General features: G+C 39.7%; 1 protein-coding gene across 1 annotated transcript; it reads left to right on the top strand.

Moving 5' to 3' along the window:
- The first annotated feature begins 4,104 nt into the window (after positions 1-4,104).
- On the top strand, positions 4,105-21,676 carry THOC1 (THO complex subunit 1). Its single transcript, XM_028737230.2, has 21 exons — positions 4,105-4,238; positions 6,223-6,296; positions 6,395-6,455; positions 7,856-7,922; positions 8,838-8,956; positions 9,695-9,743; positions 10,596-10,691; positions 11,030-11,112; positions 11,500-11,573; positions 12,439-12,547; positions 12,852-12,983; positions 13,287-13,387; positions 13,695-13,761; positions 13,986-14,036; positions 14,661-14,731; positions 15,375-15,473; positions 16,646-16,711; positions 17,440-17,523; positions 17,689-17,836; positions 18,477-18,555; positions 19,989-21,676. Exons 1-21 carry the CDS (start codon positions 4,134-4,136, stop codon positions 20,282-20,284), a joined length of 2,031 nt encoding a protein of 676 aa, XP_028593063.2. The 5' UTR covers positions 4,105-4,133; the 3' UTR covers positions 20,285-21,676.
- The last annotated feature ends 117 nt before the right edge of the window (positions 21,677-21,793 follow it).

Raw genomic sequence — 21,793 nt, 5'->3', positions numbered from 1 at the left:
ATGTACAGTTATCCAAAGGAACAGTATTTCTTTGATCCATTCATTCCGTTTTTTAAAAATAAACACACACTATTTTTTCAGCTAACCAACTGGAATAACAACAACAAGGTTTATTGGTATGCATAAAAACAAGTGACTCAGTCAAGTCCAAGCGCATTTTTTTCCCTTTGAGCAAGCCTCCTGCAAGTCATCATAGCACAGTTCCCAGTCAAGTGGGGGAGGGGAGATAATTGCCTTGTGACAGGACCTTTTGTCAATATTGCTTTCCATGATTCTGGCCTGTTTCATTTCCCAATTCTTAACCATTTTCCTTGCCTGCTTTTCATAGCAAATGAAATTGGCAAACCTCTTAGGTGTGTGCTGCAGAGTTCAATAGTGCACATGCTTCTAAAACTTAATTTGCGGCCTTTGTGGACTTTTCCCTAAAGCTCCTAGCTGGGGGGGGGGGGGCAGTTCCAATTGTACTGCAGAAAGAAAAAATAATCACAGACCTTCCCAAGTGTCCTATTTTCTCAATGTATGTGGGGATAGGGCTGCTATACATCCGGATTTTCGTGGACATTACCAGGATTTCAAAGGTGGAATTGACATTTGGGGGGGGGGGGAATCATTGCAAAAGGTGGCGTATTGTTCTGGATCTTAGGACAATTGTTTAGCTTAGCAACTTTGGCGTTTGTCTAAAAAAACTCAACAATTTTGAGGGTGTCCTGGTTTTTACTTTCTGAAATAAGGCAACCCTAGTGGAGCAAATAATAATAATAATAATAATAATAATAATAATAATAATAATAATAATAATATAATATTATTATTATTATTTATACCCCGCCCATCTGGCTGGGTTTCCCCAGCTACTCTGAGCAGCTACCAGCCGAATATTAAAAACAATACAGCGTCAGACATTTAAAACTTCCCTAAACAGGGCTGCCTTCAGTTGTCTTTTAAAAGTAAAATAGTTGTTTTATTGCCTTGACATCTGTTGGGAGGGCGTTCCACAGGGCAGGCGCCACTTCCAAGTTCTGATCTACAAAGGAATGGTTGATTGTTTTGTTTTCCTCCCCAGAGGTATCCGATCAAGAAGAAACCAAAATGGATGAATGAACTTGCCCGCTTGTACAGACTGTTATCGGATGGGGGCCTCTTGGTGTCCCAGTGACTCACAATAGGCCTCATTGGCAGCAGGGAGAAGCCTTTCACAGTTCCTGCCAATAGGTTCTGGAATGCCCCGCCAAGGAAATTTCTCCTTGCCCCCTCATAAAACATTTTAGTGTTTTAATTCTGCCAGAAACTGTTTTAATTGGGAACTCTGGATTGTTACTTTCACTCTGTGGTTTTTAATTCTTCCTGATTAGCTTTTTTTATATGGTATTGTTTTTTCTTATGGTTAACCACTGAAGCCTTAGAGGAATGCCCAGAGGAAAATTATTTGGGAGGAAGGTCAAGTTTTCAATTAAGTTTATTCAGGGTATTATCTCAGCTATGTAGATAAACTTTACAGCTTTACAAACCAGTCGTGTGAATCGCTCTGAGATCTATGGATGAAGGGCAATATACAAAGTCAATATGTCATAATCTTAATGCTGTTTTGCAAATGGTGAAACTGCTAGTATTTTCATAATTTTATCTTTGACTTTTGTATTTTTTAACTGTATCCTTTTTTTAGGTCACTTTGAGATATTTCTTTTCTTGTATAAATTAATTAATTAATTAATTAATTAATTAATTGTTTTTTCTTGCAATCTAAAAATGAAAAGGGAATAAGCTTTTTAGTCCAAACTGATGGGGGGGGGGAACCCTACAACTTGCAATGCAACCACTGAGAATGTTTCTTCTTCTGGGCTCCTTGCTAATGATGAGCCAGAGATAAGCACCTCTTATGCTGATCTTACAGCCCAGCCAGGTTCATTCACATGGGGGGAAATGTATACTTTGTTTTCTAATTATTCAACATGAACAGTTTTGCTATTTGAAAATAAATATTATAATCATTTTTGGATGGATTTCTTCTCTTTTTGGAAAAGTATTTTTATTCTTTCTTACAATGAACTATAATAACTTCAACAAACACTGATGTTCTTGTGACATTGCCCATTTTCCTCTTTGAGTTCATACTTCTTGTGATTGGTTTAAAACAGTGCTTTCTCTTCAAACTGTTAGGGTTTACTTTTTAATTAACTTGAACTTGCTCTTCGTTGTATTTCAAGACTCAAAAATTGTGAAGTACAAGTAAAATTTGCTCCTTCAGTAAGTACTTGCCAAAGTGTATAATTACTTCTCTAGTACTGCCACCATCTTAGCTGTGTGGCCCCAGAGCTCTAAACACTTGTTATTTTTCCTGGGGGATATTCTCTAGTTCTGAATCAACAGTTTTAAGCCACTGAATAAGAAAGGCACCAGGTTTCTTCCTCTGCTGAGGAAACAATCCAATATACATCTTGCTCACTGGTAAGCCACACCCTCCCCCACCAGCTGGGATTGTTTTTATTATTTTGTGCTCAATTGTGCTGTATCATTTTTATGTTGCAATTCACCTAGAGAACAATGTTATTGGGTGCATTTATATAAATATAGTGAGTAAATAAATAAAAATTGGCAATAATGGGCATTCTCAGATCAGCCAAAAGGGATGTTCCCATTTGTGGGTTCCCTCCCCCCCCTCCACCGGGTCATATCAGGCTAACATACTCTATATGTTACTCATAACATACTCATAACACTGCTCTTTTAAGAGCAGTGGGAGTTAAAAGGAGAAATAGGGTTGTTATGAAAGAGTGGCCTTTACCATTTTTTCATGCACCACTGAGGATAGCAATGTCAACAAAAATAAGAAACATTTCATTTAGTCTTCCCAATAGACCATAAAAACAATCTGGAATAAAGAGGTTTTGTGAGTCTCTCCCCAACCCCACCGCACTGGCAACTGTGTTGTGCCATGTGTTTTAATAAACAAATAGTGTAGAGTGATCTTACCTAAAGGTGAATCTGCGTGGTTTTATAAGCTGGTGAGAAGTGTTCAGTCTCCAGAGAATTAAGGAAATGAAAACATCTAGCTATGCAGTAGTATCACTAAAGGAACAATTTCCTATTTGGTTTTCTTACAAATTTGCACAGAATCAATCAAGGTGACACCTAGGCATTGTTGCTCATACAAAATATAACACGCCAGTTCTTCACTGTAAGAGAGATTGCCTCTACATTAGTACTGCATCAGACTGGGACACACACATTTATAACATCTGTTGAAGACGCAGCAGGAAAATTAGATCGTTGAGTTACTAGATCAAAAAGTCTCCAGAAATCAATGAACATTTTTACCACAATAAATTATTACAATGCAATGCAATAAAATGTGTGTAGAACTGTAGGTGGAAAGATTGCATTTAATCCCATGTTTCTGCCAACATGGCGTTAGGATTTGGAAAGACGATATTTTAACCTTAACTTACCCAGCATTTCTTGAAAAGGTAGTATACAAATTAAAGAAATAACCTTATTATGTGGACAGAGCCAACTGGTGCTAATGATCTTTTGTGCACTATTCCCACTCTATCTTTATCAATTCTTTTTCTTCCAGTTGAATTAAATTGTGGCCTTGGGTCAACCCATTTCCCCTCCACATGATTCATGTCGTCCTTTGTTTGGTTGTGCGAGTGTGCCGCAGCCCACACTCATTCTGAATTGCACCATTTGGGGCTTGATATTGCACACGTGTGTGTGATATTGCACATATCAAAACATGCTTTCTTTTAAAGCTAAATAAAAGGTCCAACTTCAGCAGAAACTGAACTGAATATAGAATCCCTGTTGGAGGAGCACACTTCACCCCTGGATGCAATCATGCTGGGACTCTGGGTTTGGGAAAATAAGAAAGCTAATGCTTCTTAGAAGGAATATGAAAGATCAAACTAAGGTGGAGAAGCAGTGAGCCATACTTCCATCACTACAAAACGAACTGAGAATAAAACGAGGCGGGACGATGCGAGAGTTAAATGGGCAGAGAGCAGTCACGTGGTTCAGAATCCTCGAAGCTCCTCCTCCTCTTCCGAGTCTCCCTTTTCTCGGCGCTAAAAAGACTCCTCCCGGGCAGGAGGGGGCGCTCGCGGCTGCCTTCGGACTTCCGCAGTCGCAAAGGGATGGCGTCACCAGAGCGGGCCGCCGGTTGTTCGCCGAGTCTTCCAGGAGGTGCTATGTCGCCGCCGCCGCTCTTCAGCTTGCCTGAGGCGCGGCTGCGTTTCACGGTGAGCGGGGAGGCGGGCTGGGGCGCGAATGCCCACGCTGGGGACTCCGGATAGCTGGGTCTTCCCGAGCGCCTTTCCTTTTCGCTTGAGCTCCCTTTTCATCCCCGCTTGTATCCGGAATGGATGCGGACGAACTGGGTTGGGGGCGCGGGGAGAGAAGCCCACGCTGCTTTCTGCATGCCCCCCCCCGAAAAAGCGACACACTCACACCCGTCCTATTCCGTGGCGTTTCCTGCCCAATAAATGTGTTTAGAAAAGTAGCATTTTCGGTGGACGTGGCTTCCCTCGGTGGCGGCGCCGTGGGCTGGGGAGGGCGGGGTATAAAGAAAATTTATTTATTATTATTACGGAGCTCCCTCTCTACCTGACCGTTTCCCATCCCCAAAGCCATAGGCTTCAGACCTGTTTGTTCTAACAGGCCGTTGAGTATTAGTAAGAGGGACATCACTTGCATTTGTATCGACCACATTTCAACGCTGATATCTTCTGCACTTTGGAATTGTGTTTTTAAGCTTCGTTTTCAGTGCCCGTACCTTTATTGTGGAAATGAATGGTGGGATATAAGCAATAACAGCTTTTTGCTGATAACCCATCACAGGGCGACATTGTCCTCCTTGAGAAGATGTCGAAATTTTGCTTCCAGTAGGGTGGCCAGATGCCCAAGGGGAGAGGGTTTCTGCACCTATAATTGGTGTGTGGAGAAAGGAGTGTAAATAGAAGTAGCTTGCTGGATCTGTGGTGATGTTCATTCATACAAATCACTGTTTCGTGCTACAGACAACTAGTGAGGGATGTGTATGACAGCTAAATGTAATATATGTTTAACAAGTTTAACATTCAGTATAATCACTGTAATTCATTATCTCATCTCTAATTCTAAAATGGAACTCAGCCCGCTTTCAGGTGGTTTGCTTAGATTGAGTTAAACACTGGTAAAATATAGTCACATGAGTATTTCATTGTAGCCTGATTTTGTCTGGACTTATTCAGTCTGTATTCCAAACATTCCAGTTTAATCCTGTGAATTGGCCCAAATTCAACCAAAAACACATTTGTTTGTTATTTGCAGAGGTGAATGGATGCACTCCTAAGTCTACTTAGTTGAGAGTAAATAATACATAAATATGTAGTGCTTTCTTCTGAGAAACTATGGTTTGGATTGTGCTTATGGGAGCACCGCATCCCATAGTCATCTTTGACTGGACTTAACTGTCCAGGGGTCTTTTACCTTTACCTTTACCCATCATGTTACATTTCCATATCTGTTTTCAAAACTGCATGGCTAAGGGCATGCATTTTTGCAGCGTTTAAAAGCTTTAAGTATAGAATACACAAACCTTGAGGAACATTTTATGCTTACATTTATTATTTCTGATTGTCTCAAAAAGGGGATAGGATAAACAGTTTAAATTTTAGATTTAAACTTAGTTTTGATCGTTCAACAAGTGTACAAAATGTTAAGAAAATGACACGAGGTAAAAAAAACAAAACAAAAAAAAAGATTAAAAGTTTGATCACTTGATTTGGAATGACCCAAGAAGATTTTATGGTCTAAGTGTACATAAGTCATGAATCCTTTCTTTGTACTGAAGATATTCAATTATAATTTGAACTTGTATTCTAATCATATAAAGTCAGTCTGGTTAGACAAGTCTAGTTTTGGTTTAGGCTGTGCTATGAGGTATAGCATGTTTTCATATGAGTAAAGTCTTGGACTTAAAGTACTAGAGCAATTAAATTCTAAGTAAATATGGAACTTTAAAATCCCTATTATCCATGGTTGTCGTGAGAAGGCCCCAATGCATAAACTTTGCTAAAGTGAAGCAGTTCTGATTTGTGCCTGGGAACCATATGTTACCCATCTTAAATACCATCGTGCAAGAAAGGTGTGTTATAAATTAATTTTGATAAAGATTTACACATAGTATTGAATAGAAATACTACTTAAAAAACCTAATCTTCCCCACTTGCCTTTTCTTCTCAGAACTCAACTCGAGATGCACTTAAGAACAAAACTATTAAACCTTTATTGAGTGCCTTCAGCCAGATACCTGGAAGGTAACCTTTAGTTTGCTTTTTGTTTCCTAACATGTATTTAATTATGTTGATATGGAAGGCTTTGGCAAAATAGTCTTAACGCTTTTCTCCTCTGGTAGTGAAAATGAAAAAAAGTTTACCCTGGATCAAGCTTTCAGAGTTGCCTTGGAAGAAGAAATTGTGAGTACTACTTGTTGTAACTCTACATATCACTGTCAGTAGAAAGTGTATGGTTCCTTTCGAAGTAAAAAATGTATAATACCTATTACTTCTGATACGTCAGGAAAAATATGACCACCAAGGGAAGTCACCAAATCAGTTGAACCTTCAATGCTTTGATTCATCTTTTTGAAGAACAAAAACTATAATTTCCATGGCAACCACAGGACTGTCCCAGATAGTCACCAACCCAACACACAGAGTAGGGCATACCCTTGATTTGGTCCTTGTTCCTAGTGGGGAGAGAGGTGTTCATAACCCCATTGTGAGGGTTGGAACACTTCCTGGTGAAATTTGGAGTTCTGGTAGCAGCCCCACTCTGACGGAGTGAGGAAACCATTCAGATAGTCTGCACCAAGAGACAATGGAACCAGATAGGTTCCTGACTGCTCTGGGGGATTTCACATGGGATGGAGCTGGGGACCCTGTTGAGGCCCTGGTCTTGTTGTGGGATGGGCAGATGAAGACAGCTGTTGATACAGTCACTCCTGAGGGCCCTCTTCAATGTTGCAGGGCTCACAAGACTTTATTATTGCAATGTAGCCTATGTGCAGCTGCTCTTGTCTGGTCTAGAAGCCTCAGCTGGTGCAATGTGCTGCAGCTATACTAGTGATAGGGAAAGACTACTGCCAGTGCATAACAGTGGTGCTTAAAAGCTTGCTCAGGCTACTCACATGTTACCAGGAAGGGTTCAAGGTTCTTGAATTCATTTACAAGGCCCTTTACAACATGGGTTCAGGATATCTTAAGGAATGCTTGATCCCCTCTATCCTGGCCCAATCACTGAGATTTGGGGGGGGGGGAGTCTCTGTTGGTGGTTCCTCATGGGTCAGATGCATGGCTTGTAACTACTAGAAGTTGTACATTCAGTGTAGTGGACCAAGCCTGTGGAATTCTCTCCTTGCTGAACATCAGGCACACGACTAAGGAGGCATTTTAAAGTAGTGTTTGGTTTTATGATTTTTAAAATTGATTTTATGTATGCCGCTTAGAAATGCAAATAATTAAGCAGACTATAAATGTCTTGGAGAAACCTGCATTGTTACTAGTTAGCTTTAAGTCCTGCTTCACTTGCTTTTGTCTAAGTCAGCCTTTCCAGATGTGTTACCCTTCAGATCTTCTGAACATCAGCTTGCATCATCCTTTACCATTGGCCATGCTGGCTGGGACTAAGGGCAGTTGTGCTCCAACGCATCTAGAGGGTAACACATTTGGAAAGACTGCTCTAAGCCGTTGTAGCAGTTTAATGTTGTTTCTTGACAATGTGCAGGTGTGGCTGTTGGTTTTTAGTGGATTTTCACCTGTAAAGTAATGTTTCAATTGTGTACACTTAATAATTACCTTGTACTATATTTGTTCAGATAAACCAAGCTTCCTGTGAAAATGTCCTCGCTATCATATCACTTGTTATTAGTGGGGTCACAGAAGGTGAGTGTGGAACAGCTTTTCTGCTTGTTTATAAAATTTACAGGTGGCTTACAATAAATAAAATAGAATAAAATAATTAAAAACCCTGCTTTAAATACTCCTTAAATAATATTTTGTAACGTTCTGGCACCGTGCAGCCAACTGGGGTTTTTTTCTGTGAGGAGGGGACACTGAGTGGCTTGATACCAAGTTTTTCTATTAGTAATTACTACTAGCTTTTCATTCCTATTTGACAACAACTGAACTGAAAATGCTTTTAAAAGTCTACTGTTTTCTAAGGCTGCAATGCTAAATATGCTAGGAAGTAAGCATTACTGAGGTGGGACGCGGGTGGTGCTGTGGGTAAAAGCCTCAGCACCTAGGGCTTGCCGATCGAAAGGTCGGCAGTTCGAATCCCCGCGGCGGGGTGTGCTCCCGTTGCTCGGTCCCAGCGCCTGCGAACCTAGCAGTTCGAAAGCACCTCCGGGTGCAAGTAGATAAATAGGGACCGCTTTCTAGCCGGAAGGTAAACGGCGTTTCCGTGTGTGGCTCTGGCTCGCCAGAGCAGCGATGTCACGCTGGCCACGTGACCCGGAAGTGTCTCCGGACAGCGCTGGCCCCCGGCCTCTTGAGTGAGATGGGCGCACAACCCCAGAGTCTGTCAAGACTGGCCCGTACGGGCAGGGGTACCTTTACCTTTACCTTAAGCATTACTGAAGACAGTGGGACTTACTTTTGGGTAAATATATATATATAGAGAGAGAGAGAGAGAGAATTGGGCTGTAAGTCTAGATTTAAAGAATTGCACCTGTAAATCGAGTAAAACATATTTTGATTAGATTGTACACTGAGTTGAAAAGTCTTTCAACATAAACACATTGCAAGTCTCTTAAAAATTCCTGAAGCTAATATATCCATGTCTTCTGACCCATGAAGGTATCTGCACTGCATCAACCCCTTTTGTCCTCCTGGGAGATGTTTTGGATTGCCTTCCTTTGGATCAATGTGATAAAATTTTCACCTTTGTGGAAAAGAATGTAACTACATGGAAATCTGTAAGTATTATTGTTCCAGGATAGATTTGTTTATTAGAAGACTTTTGGGTTTCTGTATTGCTTTCCAGTATATACCTGTGATATATAGCTTTGTTAAGCCATTAGTTGCGAGAAAGAAAAGAAAGAAGCAGTAACCCTTTCTGGAAGGATGATCCTAGAAGGTGGTGCTGGGCACTACTGTTGTGCCCCGTGTGGGATTTGACCTGTGAGGTGCTGTTTAAAGTCTGCTGTTCCGAAGTTGTATGTTTGGTGTAATTTTGGATTGAAACACTTTAAATTAATTTTGTTTTGCTACATTGTGTTTTTTCTTTAAGAACATTTCTGACTGACTGCTTGGAAATAATTGATATATTAATTAATATATAATGGGAATTCACAGGGCTTCTCCTTTCATCTCCTCTCCTCTGTGGCCCCCATATACCACCAAAATCTGGTCTGGAGAGTTGAGGAACTCTCTGTAGCAGACTCTGGGGGCACACAAAGAGCTGGAGACGTGTTTAAGAGAAACAGGATGTCCTGTGACCCAAGTGGATTTTTTGCTGCACAAGTGGATGTACATAATTGATTGTCACCCATAATCTTGCTGTGGGCAAGTTGTCCACAAGCATTCTCTGGGCTAGGCCTGATATAAAGTGACTGTTCTTCTACAGTTAAGTGAATTTATTTACAGTATCAGTGTAACCTCCAACCTTACTTAAAATGTTAACTGATTGCATCCTTTTGGTACTTTATTTTTAGAACACGTTTTATTCAGCAGGAAAGAATTACTTGCTGAGAATGTGCAATGGTGAGTAGTCTTGTTTCTCCACTTCATCCTCAGTTTGCACAACTTTCAGTGCAGTTCCTCGAAACTTCACTCATCTCCAAGCCAGCTTACATCTGAACAGTCCAGACACTGAGGTCCAGTTCCGAGGGCCTACTGGTAGATCCCTGACTGCAAGGTTACAGGAAACCAGGCAGAGGGCCTTCCCGGTAGTGGCCCCCGCCCTGTGGAACTCCCTCCCATCAGATGTCAAGGAAATAAACAACTATCTGACTTTTAGAAGACAGCTGAAGGCAGCCCTGTATCAGGAAATTTTTAATGTCTTATGTGCTATAATTTTTTAGATATGCTGTAAGCCGCCCAGAGTGGCTGGGGAAATCCTGGCCAGATGGGTGGGGTATTATTATTATTATTACACAATTAAAGATAAAAAGCTATTTCATGTTGCAGCCAAACATGTGCTTTAGTTTGAACTCTTTGGAACAGAGCATTAGTATTGTGTATATATTCGAAGTTCAGAGGATTACTGCATGATTGCTCAGAAGTAGTTCCTAGTGGGTTTGTTTGGGCTTGCTTCTCACTGAGGTTAGGACTGCAGTCTTAGCCAGTGGCATGGTGGGGCCTCTCCCCTGCTGTGTACTCCTTACATTGCCCTCCCAAGCCCTGCCCCTGGGCACGCCTGGGTGGTCCTGCCCTGGCTGGGAAGCCACACTCCGCTGCTGGTCTTAGTTAGCCAAGCGAGGGAAGTGAAGAAGTTGGTTGCCTGTAGGACATTTATCAGCTCCTTAACATACCACAGTCTGCCCAGGACAAATTATAAAAATTCTGGAGCCATGATAAGATAAACATATTCTCCTTATTTATCTCTTTGTTTAGACCTCCTGAGACGATTGTCTAAATCCCAAAATACAGTATTCTGTGGAAGAATCCAGCTATTCCTGGCTAGATTATTCCCACTTTCAGAAAAATCAGGTGAGATTTGTTAGTGTATAATGACATAAACATACTCAAACGGAAAAATGGAAGTCTGCTGCATATCTTAAGTTCTTTTCTAATTTTATTATGCTTGTAATCTGTTTAGTTATGTAGCCTGCCTTAGCCAAGGAACTCTCTGAAGGTGGTAATGGTAGACATTTCCTGTCTTGTTTAATTGTAGCTAAAGTATAATGATTTTTTTTATACTGTTGATGAGAAACATCATATCTTATATTCTGTAAATTGACATATGCGAGTTACAAATGTCTTATTGGGTTTTGGGTATAATTATTTCCTCTGTTCTTGGCTTTTAATGTGCATCCTTTTTACTACAGGGCTTAATTTGCAAAGTCAATTTAATTTGGAAAATGTCACAGTTTATAATACCAGTGAGCAAGATAGCACACTTGGACAGAAGGTGGGTCATCTTTTTGTTTTCTATTATATTATATTATCCATTCTGTGGGAAACCTGTAGAACAAGGCATAAAATAGCACTCTGCTTTCTATGTACTGAACACATGCAACTCTCAAAAGGGGGCAAACAATTAAAAAAATTCTTCAGTTGCTTACTAATATACATGTGAAGATAATTTATTTTAGTGCTTTTCTAAACTGGAGTCTTAAGGAGAGATGGCATAAAGTGGAGGAAATTGCTGTATCCTATCTGAGTTCTTTGCGTAGTTTACCAATTACTTAGATTTCCAGTGATAAAGAATATTTTAATCTTTAATCAGCATCTCCTAATTTTCTGGTGCAAAGCCTTTTTCAGCATTATTAATTCTAAATGCCCTCTTTCTCTTCAGCATGTTGAGGAGAGAGATGAAGGGATGGATGTAGAGGAAGGTGAGATGGGAGATGATGAAGCTCCTACAAGTTGGTAAGCTCTTAGACCAATTTAAGCCATTCGTTTGTTCTAAAATGGGGGGGAGATGCATGAAATATCTTCTGTGGCTAGAGCAGGGGTGGGGAACCCCTGGCCCTCCAGTTATTGAGGAACTATAGCTCCCGTAAGTCCCAGTTGTAGTCCGGAAACATCTGGAGGGTCACAGATTTCATGTCCTCTTATCCATGATGATATATTCAGGATAATGTTTATAAACAGTTTCATCCAACTAACTTGTATTGGAGTGGGAAATAATTCTGGATGGCTAGTGATATACATAATGCAGTTAATTTGATTAGCTTGGTATTCATTAATATAATATATCTAGCTTTGATTTAAATGGTTGCAAGAGTGTCCTCTGCCACTGTTTTGTGACAATTGAAAATTGGAACTGTATTGGTGGATTATCAAGTCTTTTCTGGCATGTCTAAGGAACCAAATGAGAAGTGTGGATAGAACTAGTAAGCATAGCAGAGGCAAATAATGCTTTCCTGCAGGTGTGCAAGATTTTTTTAAAATAGAGAATTCATAACATTGTAGCTTCTTAATTAAAAATGTCATCGTTCACTAGAGACATTCCACAGCCAGTAGATGGGCTTTATTTAGTTATAAAAAGCATTTTCTAAAAGGGGGTGGTTGACAAAGAGGCATTTACCATTTACCATTAACGGCTTTCACATTAATTCTATTGAGTTGAAGAGGGAAATTGGGCAAGAACTTGGGCAAGTTTCCTGCCTTCATTCGTGTGTTCATTTTTAATTGGGCACCTCATGTGGGGTATAAATTTAAATGATAAATGAATGTATCTTCAGGAATAAGCAGAAGTGTGTGAGAGTTTATATGTTAAATATTTTGTTAGTTCCATTCCAATAGATTACAACCTGTATAGAAAGTTCTGGTCACTTCAAGATTACTTTCGGAATCCAGTGCAATGTTACGAAAAGGTTTCATGGAAAACGTTTCTGAAGGTAATTCTTTGTGACTCTATTTCTGTTTTGTGCGCACTCTTTTTGCTGTGTAACTGCCCTGTTTGACCTGTGTAAACAATGGTATTAACAGATGGTGGCATATATTGTTGGAGGACGTGTAGGTCCTTGATAAATGAACTGACGCCAGGCTTTGTAATAGTGTTTGACAGAGTAGATAAACGTTAAAGTTGGACTCTGCAAAGGAGCATCAGTAGATCAGCATTTTGCATATCAAATTTCAGGTCTGATTTGTGGATGTGATTGTCCTAAAATATTGCATTTTATTTTTTTCAATTTTAACAAGTACTCTGAAGAAGTATTGGCTGTCTTTAAGAGCTACAAGTTGGATGACACCCAAGCGTCGAGAAAGAAATTGGAAGAGCTGAAAGCTGGCGGGGAGCATGTTTACTTTGCTAAATTCCTCACAAGTGAGAAGGTATTGTCTTTGTTGTTCTTAACTTACATGAAAACACTCCTTTGCCCATAAAAGCTAGTTATCTTACCAATGGGAAATAATTAGTTGGAATATTGGGTGGTCTTCGACTAAGATCTGTTCATAGTAGACCTGTTGAAATTATCATTAATTTCAGTGGGCCTGCTTTGAGTAGAAGTGATACAGGATACAACCCATCCTGCATTGTTGGGTCCATGGTTAACTTTTCCTGCTCTGTATTTCTGTTCTACGTTGTAAAATACATTGCAGGAAGTTTTCTATCCATCTGTGCGTCTTTTCTTTCAGTTAATGGATTTACAGCTGAGTGACAGCAACTTCCGCCGACACATCCTATTGCAGTATTTAATATTATTTCAGTATCTAAAGGGACAGGTGAAATTTAAAAGGTAGGCTAGTATTATTAAATTTGAACTAATTCGTTTTTTAAATGCTTTATTTTTACCCGTATAAAATCCCTGGAGAAACTTTTTTTATTGTTCCCCAGAATGGAAGAGGGAACTGTGATCTAGGAGGTGGGCATTTTCACCAATACTTCCTTTCTCTTGCAGCCTCACACCCATTTCTGGTGGGTCCATGAACCTTCCAGAACACCTCTTCAGGGACCATGGGGGTGGGAATCATAAATACTCAAATTATTAACTTAAATATGCGGAACTTCAGTCTTCTTGACATACGTGATGGCTTGCTTTCTAGTTCAAACTACATTTTGACAGATGAGCAGTCTCTGTGGATTGAAGATACTACAAAATTAGTTTACCAGGTCAGTGATATAGACTGCGGGCAATATATGTACAAGTTGGTCGGTTTTGGTTTTGTTTTGTTACATTTGAAAAATCAAGTTTGGTTAAGCTATTTAGATTGTGAAGCACATTTTGGATAATTAGAAACCAAAATATATTACTTTGTATTTATGATATTTCTGAAGCTGCAGTCCTAACTTTGGATGCTGCAACCTTTGGCTAACTCTTTGACATCTGGTAACAGCTTCTTTCAGAAAATCCTCCCGATGGAGAGAGATTCTCAAAAATGGTAGAGGTGAGTGACCTCTTCATAAATAGAACTGAATACAATTTTAGATGAGTACCATCCACTTAAATGGGGTTTGCGTCAAAACAGTGAAATGACAGTTTCAAGTGCTATACCTGATGCTTGCTTACTGATAATGTCTGCTGGCACTTTCCCCTCTAACTACAAGATATTCTCCATGGAACTGTGACAAAGTTGCATGAATATGTGTGGGGTTGGATTCAGAGATGCCCTTCTATGAATGGAAGGGTCTTTCCATTTATGAAATGCAGTGTGATCAAGTGAAGGCTGGCAGTCCCTGTGCCACCAGCAACACTCTTCCAGCAGGTCTCTCAACTAGAGCAGATTTTTGCTGAACTAAGGAGCCTGAAGGGGGAATTGGCAATTTTTTTTCTTCCCACACTCTTCCTCTAGCAAGAGTGTCCTGTGAATAGAACAGAATTCTGAATCCAACCCATATTAAAGATTACCTTTTCCCACTGTCAGAAGTAAACACGGAGATTGTATTTCTCCTCTGACCTCTACCCTGGATACCTGATACATTCATAGTGCAGATTTCTTTAAATGAAAAATGCTAAATCTGAAGGTGACAGTAACTCACACTGACACATTCATATGTTTTTGCTTTTATAGCACATATTAAACACTGAAGAGAACTGGAATGCATGGAAAAACGAAGGTTGCCCAAGTTTTGTGAAGGAAAGGTAAGTTCAAAAACGCTGTTTAGAGATTGTATTATATCGGAGCAACATTCAGGTTCAAGGCTTCAACTTCTTGTTATACCTGTGTTTATATATAACATTTTCAAGCTAATAAACAGGTTGTGCTGTATTATATTAAACTATTTAGAAACAAATTCATATCAGGGAGCTTCCCCCCCCTTGGATACATAACAGGAGTCAGCAAACATTTTCAGCAGGGGGCCGGTCCACTGACCCTTAGACCTTGTGGGGGGTCGGACTATAATTTTTTTTTTAAATAATGAATGAATTCCTATGCCCCACAAATAACCCAGAGATGCATTTTAAATAAAAGGGCACATTCTACTCACGTAAAAACATGCTGATTCCCGGACCGTCCGCGGGCCAGATTTAGAAGGCGATTGGACCGCATCCGGCCCCCGGGCCTTAGTTTGCCTACCCATGATACATAACCTTGGTAGGTTCTTGTCATTTTACGGACCTCTACTTTGAGATTTTCAGGTACAGCTAAGGGAAATGTCTAAGGAGGTTGGGGTGGCATTTTAGCATAAAAAAGAAACACAATTATTTGCCCAAGGTAGAACAGGTAATAGCTGTACATCTTTGCACCATTCTGCTTGTTAACCTTAGCATATCTGTTCTGTAGACCAAGTGATCCCAAGCCAATAAGACTCTTTGTGCGAAAGAGACCCGTTCCTGAAGATTTCCTGGGGAAAGGACCTAACAGAAAAATTCTGATGGGGAAGTATGTTAAACCTTTATAGTTCATCACCTATATATCTGTAATCTTTTATAGATAACTTAATGATATGAAAACGGTAATTTTGAGGTTTGGTTAAAATATGAATGTCAATAAATTTATTTTTGACATTTTTAGGCTGCCGTTCATCACATTAAAAAGATCCCAGCAAAACAGAAAACACAATGATTAAACAAACCAAGTAATTCAACTGTTAATGAGTGCAGCAGTATGAGAATACCGGGGGGGGGGGCAGTTTTACTCATTTAATTTGAATGCTTGTGGAAATGAAATCATAGAATCATGGAATTGTAGAGTTGGGTCGAATCTAACCCCTGCAATGCAGGAATCCTGACCACAGCTGCGCCCAGGCGGGCTTGAACTACCAACCATCTGGTTAACAGCCATTGACCCATTGCACCACACATGTTTGCATGCTAGTGAAACTCCATCAAAATCTCTGCCATCTGTATTTCCAGGGGAAGGGCATTCCACAGCTGTGGCCCGCAATAAAGAAGACTCTAGTGCAGGCATAGGCAAACTTGGCCCTCCAGGGGCTACAGCTCCCATCATCCCTGACCACTGGTCCTGTTAGCTAGGGATGATGGGAGTTGTAGTCCCAAAACATCTGGAGGGCCTAGTTTTCCTATGCCTGCTCTAGTGTCACCGTATAGTGCTGGTGTGGGAAACCTTTGGCCTTCCAGATGTTGCTGAACTGCAACTCTCAACGTCCTCAGCCATTGGCCGTGCTTGCTGGGGTTGATGGGAGATGTAGTTCAGCAATATCTGGAGGGCCAAAGGGCCACAGCTTTTGTAGCAGACCAAGGCTACTGACAGAACAAGGCCCAGCTGCAAGGCCCATACATAATTGTTGACAGTATCTCCTGTTCATTTTATCTCTATTTTAATTTTTCTTAACACTTGGGCTTCTTTCTTGTTGAGCCAGTGTTCATTTCAGAAACAGCAGAACAGTGTGTATTGAAGTTTCTATATAGGAATTTAAAGGTGTTCGATCTGATCTCTTACATGAGAAGTTTGGTACAGTAGAGAGAGAGAGAGTTTTAGACAATTAATGCAATTTTTTTTTTCACTTTGAAGAAGCCCCTTTGCAAAATATCTGGCTCATCAAAACACACTTCATAACAATGCAGTAACCTGCTTTTTCATTCTCATTTTAGTGAAGAGTTGACTCGACTCTGGAATTTATGCCCTGATAACATGGAAGCTTGTAAATCTGAGACCCGGTAAGTCATACGAAAAGAATATGGCAGGGTGGTCCATAATAAAACCAGTGGGAACTCTTGTGGCCAGTGGTACATCCTAAAGTAATATGAGTTTTTATAATAATGTTTGTTTGCTCACTATATTTTATTACATGTATATCCTGTTTTGTTCACCATGGAACCCAAGGTAGTTTCTAGGTCATCTATCCAGGCACTAACCAGACCTGAACCAGACCTGCTTAGCTTCAGTCAGATGGTAGCCTTATGTGCCTTCAGATTATAACCTGGAACTGTTAATGTAGGCCCATGAAGTGATTTGAATGAATTAATGTAGAGAGGGTAAGCAGATAATCATGGGACTTGCAGTAAGTTTCTACCGGTATTAGGGCATGAGATATCACAAAGAACATCTGCTAGATATTTCACCTATAATGTTTGTTCCTATAATTGCAAATAAGGATTTAATCCAAATAGTAGTATTTATTGATGATTTGATATGGATGGAATACTTTTTGCATGTTACACAGATTCTGATATGCTATATCACAGTAAAAGGAACAGTCTTCAATTCACTGAGCTGTTCAACCACAATAGAACCTATATCATAAATGCAGATGACAGTAGAAAAAGTAGTATTTTTTCCTTATTTCATTGTTGGCCACTCTTATATTGAAGGAATTGCAACTAAGACGTGGAAACATGAAGGCAGTCTAGAAAGTTAAACACTAAATCTGACTTTTATTTTCTAGAGAATATATGCCAACCTTGGAAGAGTTCTTTGAAGAGGCTATTGAACAGGCAGATCCCGAAAACATGGTTGATAAAGAGTTTAAGTATGTACTGCAGATCATTTTTCATTGCCGTTTACATTTCTCATCGATGTTGCACTGACTTGTTCATCTGCTTCAAACATAGTTTGGCTTGCACAACAAAGCTGAGAAAGCAAGTTCCTTTTTCCTAGATGCCAAATGGCAGACTAATTCTGACTTTGATGGCAGGGTTGTGAATAATTCTAACTACGGCTGGAGAGCACTACGGCTATTGGCACGTAGAAGCCCCCACTTCTTCCAGCCAACCAATCAGCAATTCAAGAGTTTACCAGAATACCTCGAGAACATGGTCATCAAAGTAGCTAAAGAACTACCTGTAAGTAGTAAAACACCTTTGATTATCTCTTTAAATGCCTATAACTCTCTGCCCTTAAACTGCAAGCAGACGATTTAGTGTTTGTGTATTTTGTCTTTGTAACATTTAGTATTTGTGAAAAGAACTCTCATCAGGAGGGAGACATGAATTTTGGGTTTAAAGGATCCTTTTTGCTTTGTACATCTACTTTTATTTTGGCTCATGATCTTCCTTGGAAGAATTCAGCCTTGTGGGCTGGACATTCTCTTGGCCTTTTAATATGCAGGAAAAAATGAGAACAGGAATTTGTCTTGAATATGAAGCTTTTAGTTAGTTCTGGGAAGTCAATTTGAGCGAGTGATTATTTTTTGGAACCAGTTACTAATAATTCATTTTCATCGCAATGGGATGTAATTTCTGTCTTCTTAGCAGTTTTGCATGGGAATTCATAGAAACATTGATTTACAGTATCTTAAAAGAATATTAAGATTAGTAGTAGTTTTAGAATAGACATCTGTATAAAAACAAGGTATGGTTTCTTTATAAATTCCAAATGTCTCTTTCTAAACTCTGTTCTGCTACATGTAGGTCAGGAATCACCATGTAGCAAATTCTTTTTACGTACAAATCCATTCAGTGATATTCAGTTCTCTCATTATAGCCTCCATCTGAAGAAATTAAAACAGGCGAGGATGAAGATGAGGAAGATAATGATGCTTTGTTAAAGGAAAACAATGAAAGTAAGACTGTGTTCTTGGGGTTTCCCCATTTTCCTCAACACATGTTGTAAAAGGAGTATGTGATCAGACCCACGTTCTCCCCAAGTTCATCCTGTCTTCTGCTTCTGAGTTGCAGTAATAATGCTTAAGTCCCATGTTCAGAAAGAGGAGCCACACAAAGGCACCAAAGCAGGGCCTCCTAATCCTTCATACTTTATTGGACCCTGGCCGCCTTGATGGATAGTCTGTGCTTGTTAAATGAGTAGACCTTGAGAGTACTGTCTCTCCTAGAGTTTTTCCCCTGCATCTATCATAGCTCCTTTGTGCAAACTCTGTTCTTCCAAAACAGCATCACCTTGTCAACAGTTGCTCAACTCGCTCATCGGCTATGTTCTATGAAAACTATTGGTATCTATTTCCACCTGAAGCAAGTCAGTTTGAGAATTTGTCCTCTTCTTGTAAAGCTAAAGACCATCCTTCCAGTTCCATCTCCTGCCTCACCATTTGTGAATCAGTGTCTGTCCCTAAGCTTGGAATATCCTTGGTCGTTCCTTTCCATACCTTTTGGTCTGCTTATTTTTTGTGTTTCTTATTAAATTTATTTGCATGATGTCTTCCTTCCTCATGTGATCACTTCATATCCAGTTTGCTCTCTGATAAGTTCTATAATTTCATGCAAGTCTTCTATGCTTATTCACCAGTGCCTCCCCACCCTCCACAATAGTACTGAAAAGTTTACCTTGCTTTAGTTCCCTCAGTGGAATCCTGCTTATGTACTTACCTGCTCTATTGCATTCTCTCATTTTGGTAGCTTTTGTTCTCCTTTTGTTTACTAATTTTACTTCCCATCCTCTCTATTTCAGCAGAAATCTGCCTTTCCCTTTGCTGTATCTCACTCCTACTTGTTTTTAAAAGTTCAAATACCCCCTTCCTGACAATGTCTCTTACCAGCTACATGTGAACCTTTCCCCTCTCCTTGGCCATCCAGTTTTCATTTCATTGAGGGCTGTTTCTGAAATATATTGTAAATGAACGTGACCAATAAACAATAGTTATTAACACTGGGGAACAGGCAGCTTTCTTTTGGAGCAGTTAGGGATTCCTTTTGAACTCGCAAAACAAAGGCAAATCAGCTGGGCAATTTCAATGTTTAGTAAATGAAGACAGCTGTCTAAAATCACAGATTGACTTAAAAGTAATGGTTGAGGTTTGCACTTTCAGGGAGTATAAAAGTAGCCTAACAAGTGGTCTGTCTATAGTCACAAATGCACCTTCTGTAATACGATTTTAAGATAGTAGAATTTAAATAAAACTTGGAAGCATGAATGTAAAAGGATAATTCTTTACTGAAACTGGACAATGCTAACAAGCTGTTAGTTTTCAGAAACAGGTTTGTTGAGTGCTGCATTATACAATGCTATTATCTAAATACTCTTTTTTATGTTTGATTTTAGGTCCAGATGCTCAACGGGATAAACTTGTAACAGGAGAACAAATAGAGTTGCTTGCTAACAAGCTTGGGGAATACTGGAATGTTCTGGCTCCATATTTGGAAATGAAAGACTCTGATATAAGGCAAATTGAATCAGATAGTGAAGATGTGAAGATGAGAGCTAAGCAGCTGCTTGTTACTTGGCAAGACCAAGAAGGGATCCACGCTACAATGGAAAATCTGATTACTGCGTTGAACAAAGCTGGATTAAATGACCTTGCAGAAAGCCTAACAAACGATAGCGAAAACAATAGCTAAAATAGGTGTTAAACAAGGAAAAAGAAGCTGTTGTTGCTAAGTAACAACCCAACATTTGATAGATCAGTTTAATTTGGTAAGCAATAAAACATTTTAAAGTAACCTTCTGTCTAGAAATTCCAGGAATAAATGAATTGTTAGAGCTGTTCAAAAGCAGATAGGAAGGTTACTGACTTTTTCCATGGAATATGGGTGGTGAAGGGACATAGTACACAAATAGTCCTTACATAATTTGAGATGCCTTAAGTGCTCAAATTCTATGAAGATTGGAGAACTATTGCTCTTGGTTAGGGATTCCTCCCCCAATGCACATGTGGCTAAAAATGTTGTAAAGTCCTTTAGTGAAAATTAGGTGCCTGTTCAGTAAACTTGTGTTAGTATTATAGCAAATGGGAAACCACTGAACAGAACTGTACTGCTGTTAGAAAGTGGTCCCAATATAATACTGATAGAATGGTATCTTCCTGGTCTCTCACCTTGCCCTTGCCCCTAGTTCTGTGTGGAAATGATGCACAAGAGAAAGCTGCCTCTAGATCATTCTTTGCAAACCTGGTGCCCTTCAGATGTGTAGACTAAAATTCTCACTACCTCTTGAGAGCTTTATTGGCTGAGCTTGATAAGTGTAAGCCAAAACAGTAGGAGAGCAGCATGCTGAATTACTCTGGTTACTTATTAAAGGCATGGAAATACCTTTTTAATAATCTTAATGAATGATCATTCTATGCTTGTAGTGTTTTATGCATGAAATTATGACCGTTTGAAGACCTATTTTATGTACAGCAAGTGTCTAAGGTACTTCATTGTAGTGGAAGTCTCTCCTGTTGATAGCAGTGTTATAACTAGATGTTCAGTTTTGGCTTGGGCTTTTGTAGTGCTGTTTTAAGAGTGCTAGGTCCTACAAAGTCTCTGTGGGATATAGGATACAGTATAGATGTACAGTGAAGGGCAATACATATGTTTATGGGTCTGGCTCATTAAGGTTTGTCAATTCCTGGTAACTGGCATTTTGTTAGTTTTTGTTCCAGCTGTAGATATTCTGACTTCAGAGCTACTAGGCCTTCTCACTGCAACAAAAATTAAAATATGCCCAGAAAGGATCACAATATGAAGAGGCTGATTAGGATTCCCCTTTAAGCTTACCAAATTAGTGCTTTAGCAGATCATTTTGTCCTGCCTTTTGTGATGCAGTGTGAAAAGATGAGCTGAGCTATATGGAAGAACCCCCGGGATTTAAGCATGAAATGTTCTTATGGGTAAAGTTGATACACTTTCCCAGAAAATGCTTGCTCTTGCCCTGCTGAAGTTGTGAAATACCACACTTAATATGTTCATATTACTCTAAGTAGCATAGTGCCTATCTGTGGATAAATTATAAAGTGTGCTTTCTTATAAGGAATGTATTTGCTTTCACATCATTTCCTAGGTATGCTTATATACCCGACCAATACAGTGCCACTGCTGTAGCCAATTATGTTTGGGCCTGACCATGATCAAACAAGAAACCAGCTA

This window comes from Podarcis muralis, chromosome 8, assembly GCF_964188315.1.
Source record: "Podarcis muralis chromosome 8, rPodMur119.hap1.1, whole genome shotgun sequence".
Taxonomy (NCBI): Eukaryota; Metazoa; Chordata; class Lepidosauria; order Squamata; family Lacertidae; genus Podarcis; species Podarcis muralis.
The sequence above is the reverse complement of the archived record's forward strand: the minus strand, read 5'-3'. Positions and strand labels throughout refer to the sequence as shown.

Bases quoted from the DNA above. Each gene is read 5' to 3' on its own strand.
- THOC1 (XM_028737230.2), top strand. From the start codon at position 4,134: ATGGCGTCACCAGAGCGGGCCGCCGGTTGTTCGCCGAGTCTTCCAGGA. The intron at 12,984-13,286 runs GTATTGTCTTTG...CTTTTCTTTCAG, and splicing joins AATTCCTCACAAGTGAGAAG to TTAATGGATTTACAGCTGAG. The intron at 18,556-19,988 runs GTAAGACTGTGT...GTTTGATTTTAG, and splicing joins GTTAAAGGAAAACAATGAAA to GTCCAGATGCTCAACGGGAT.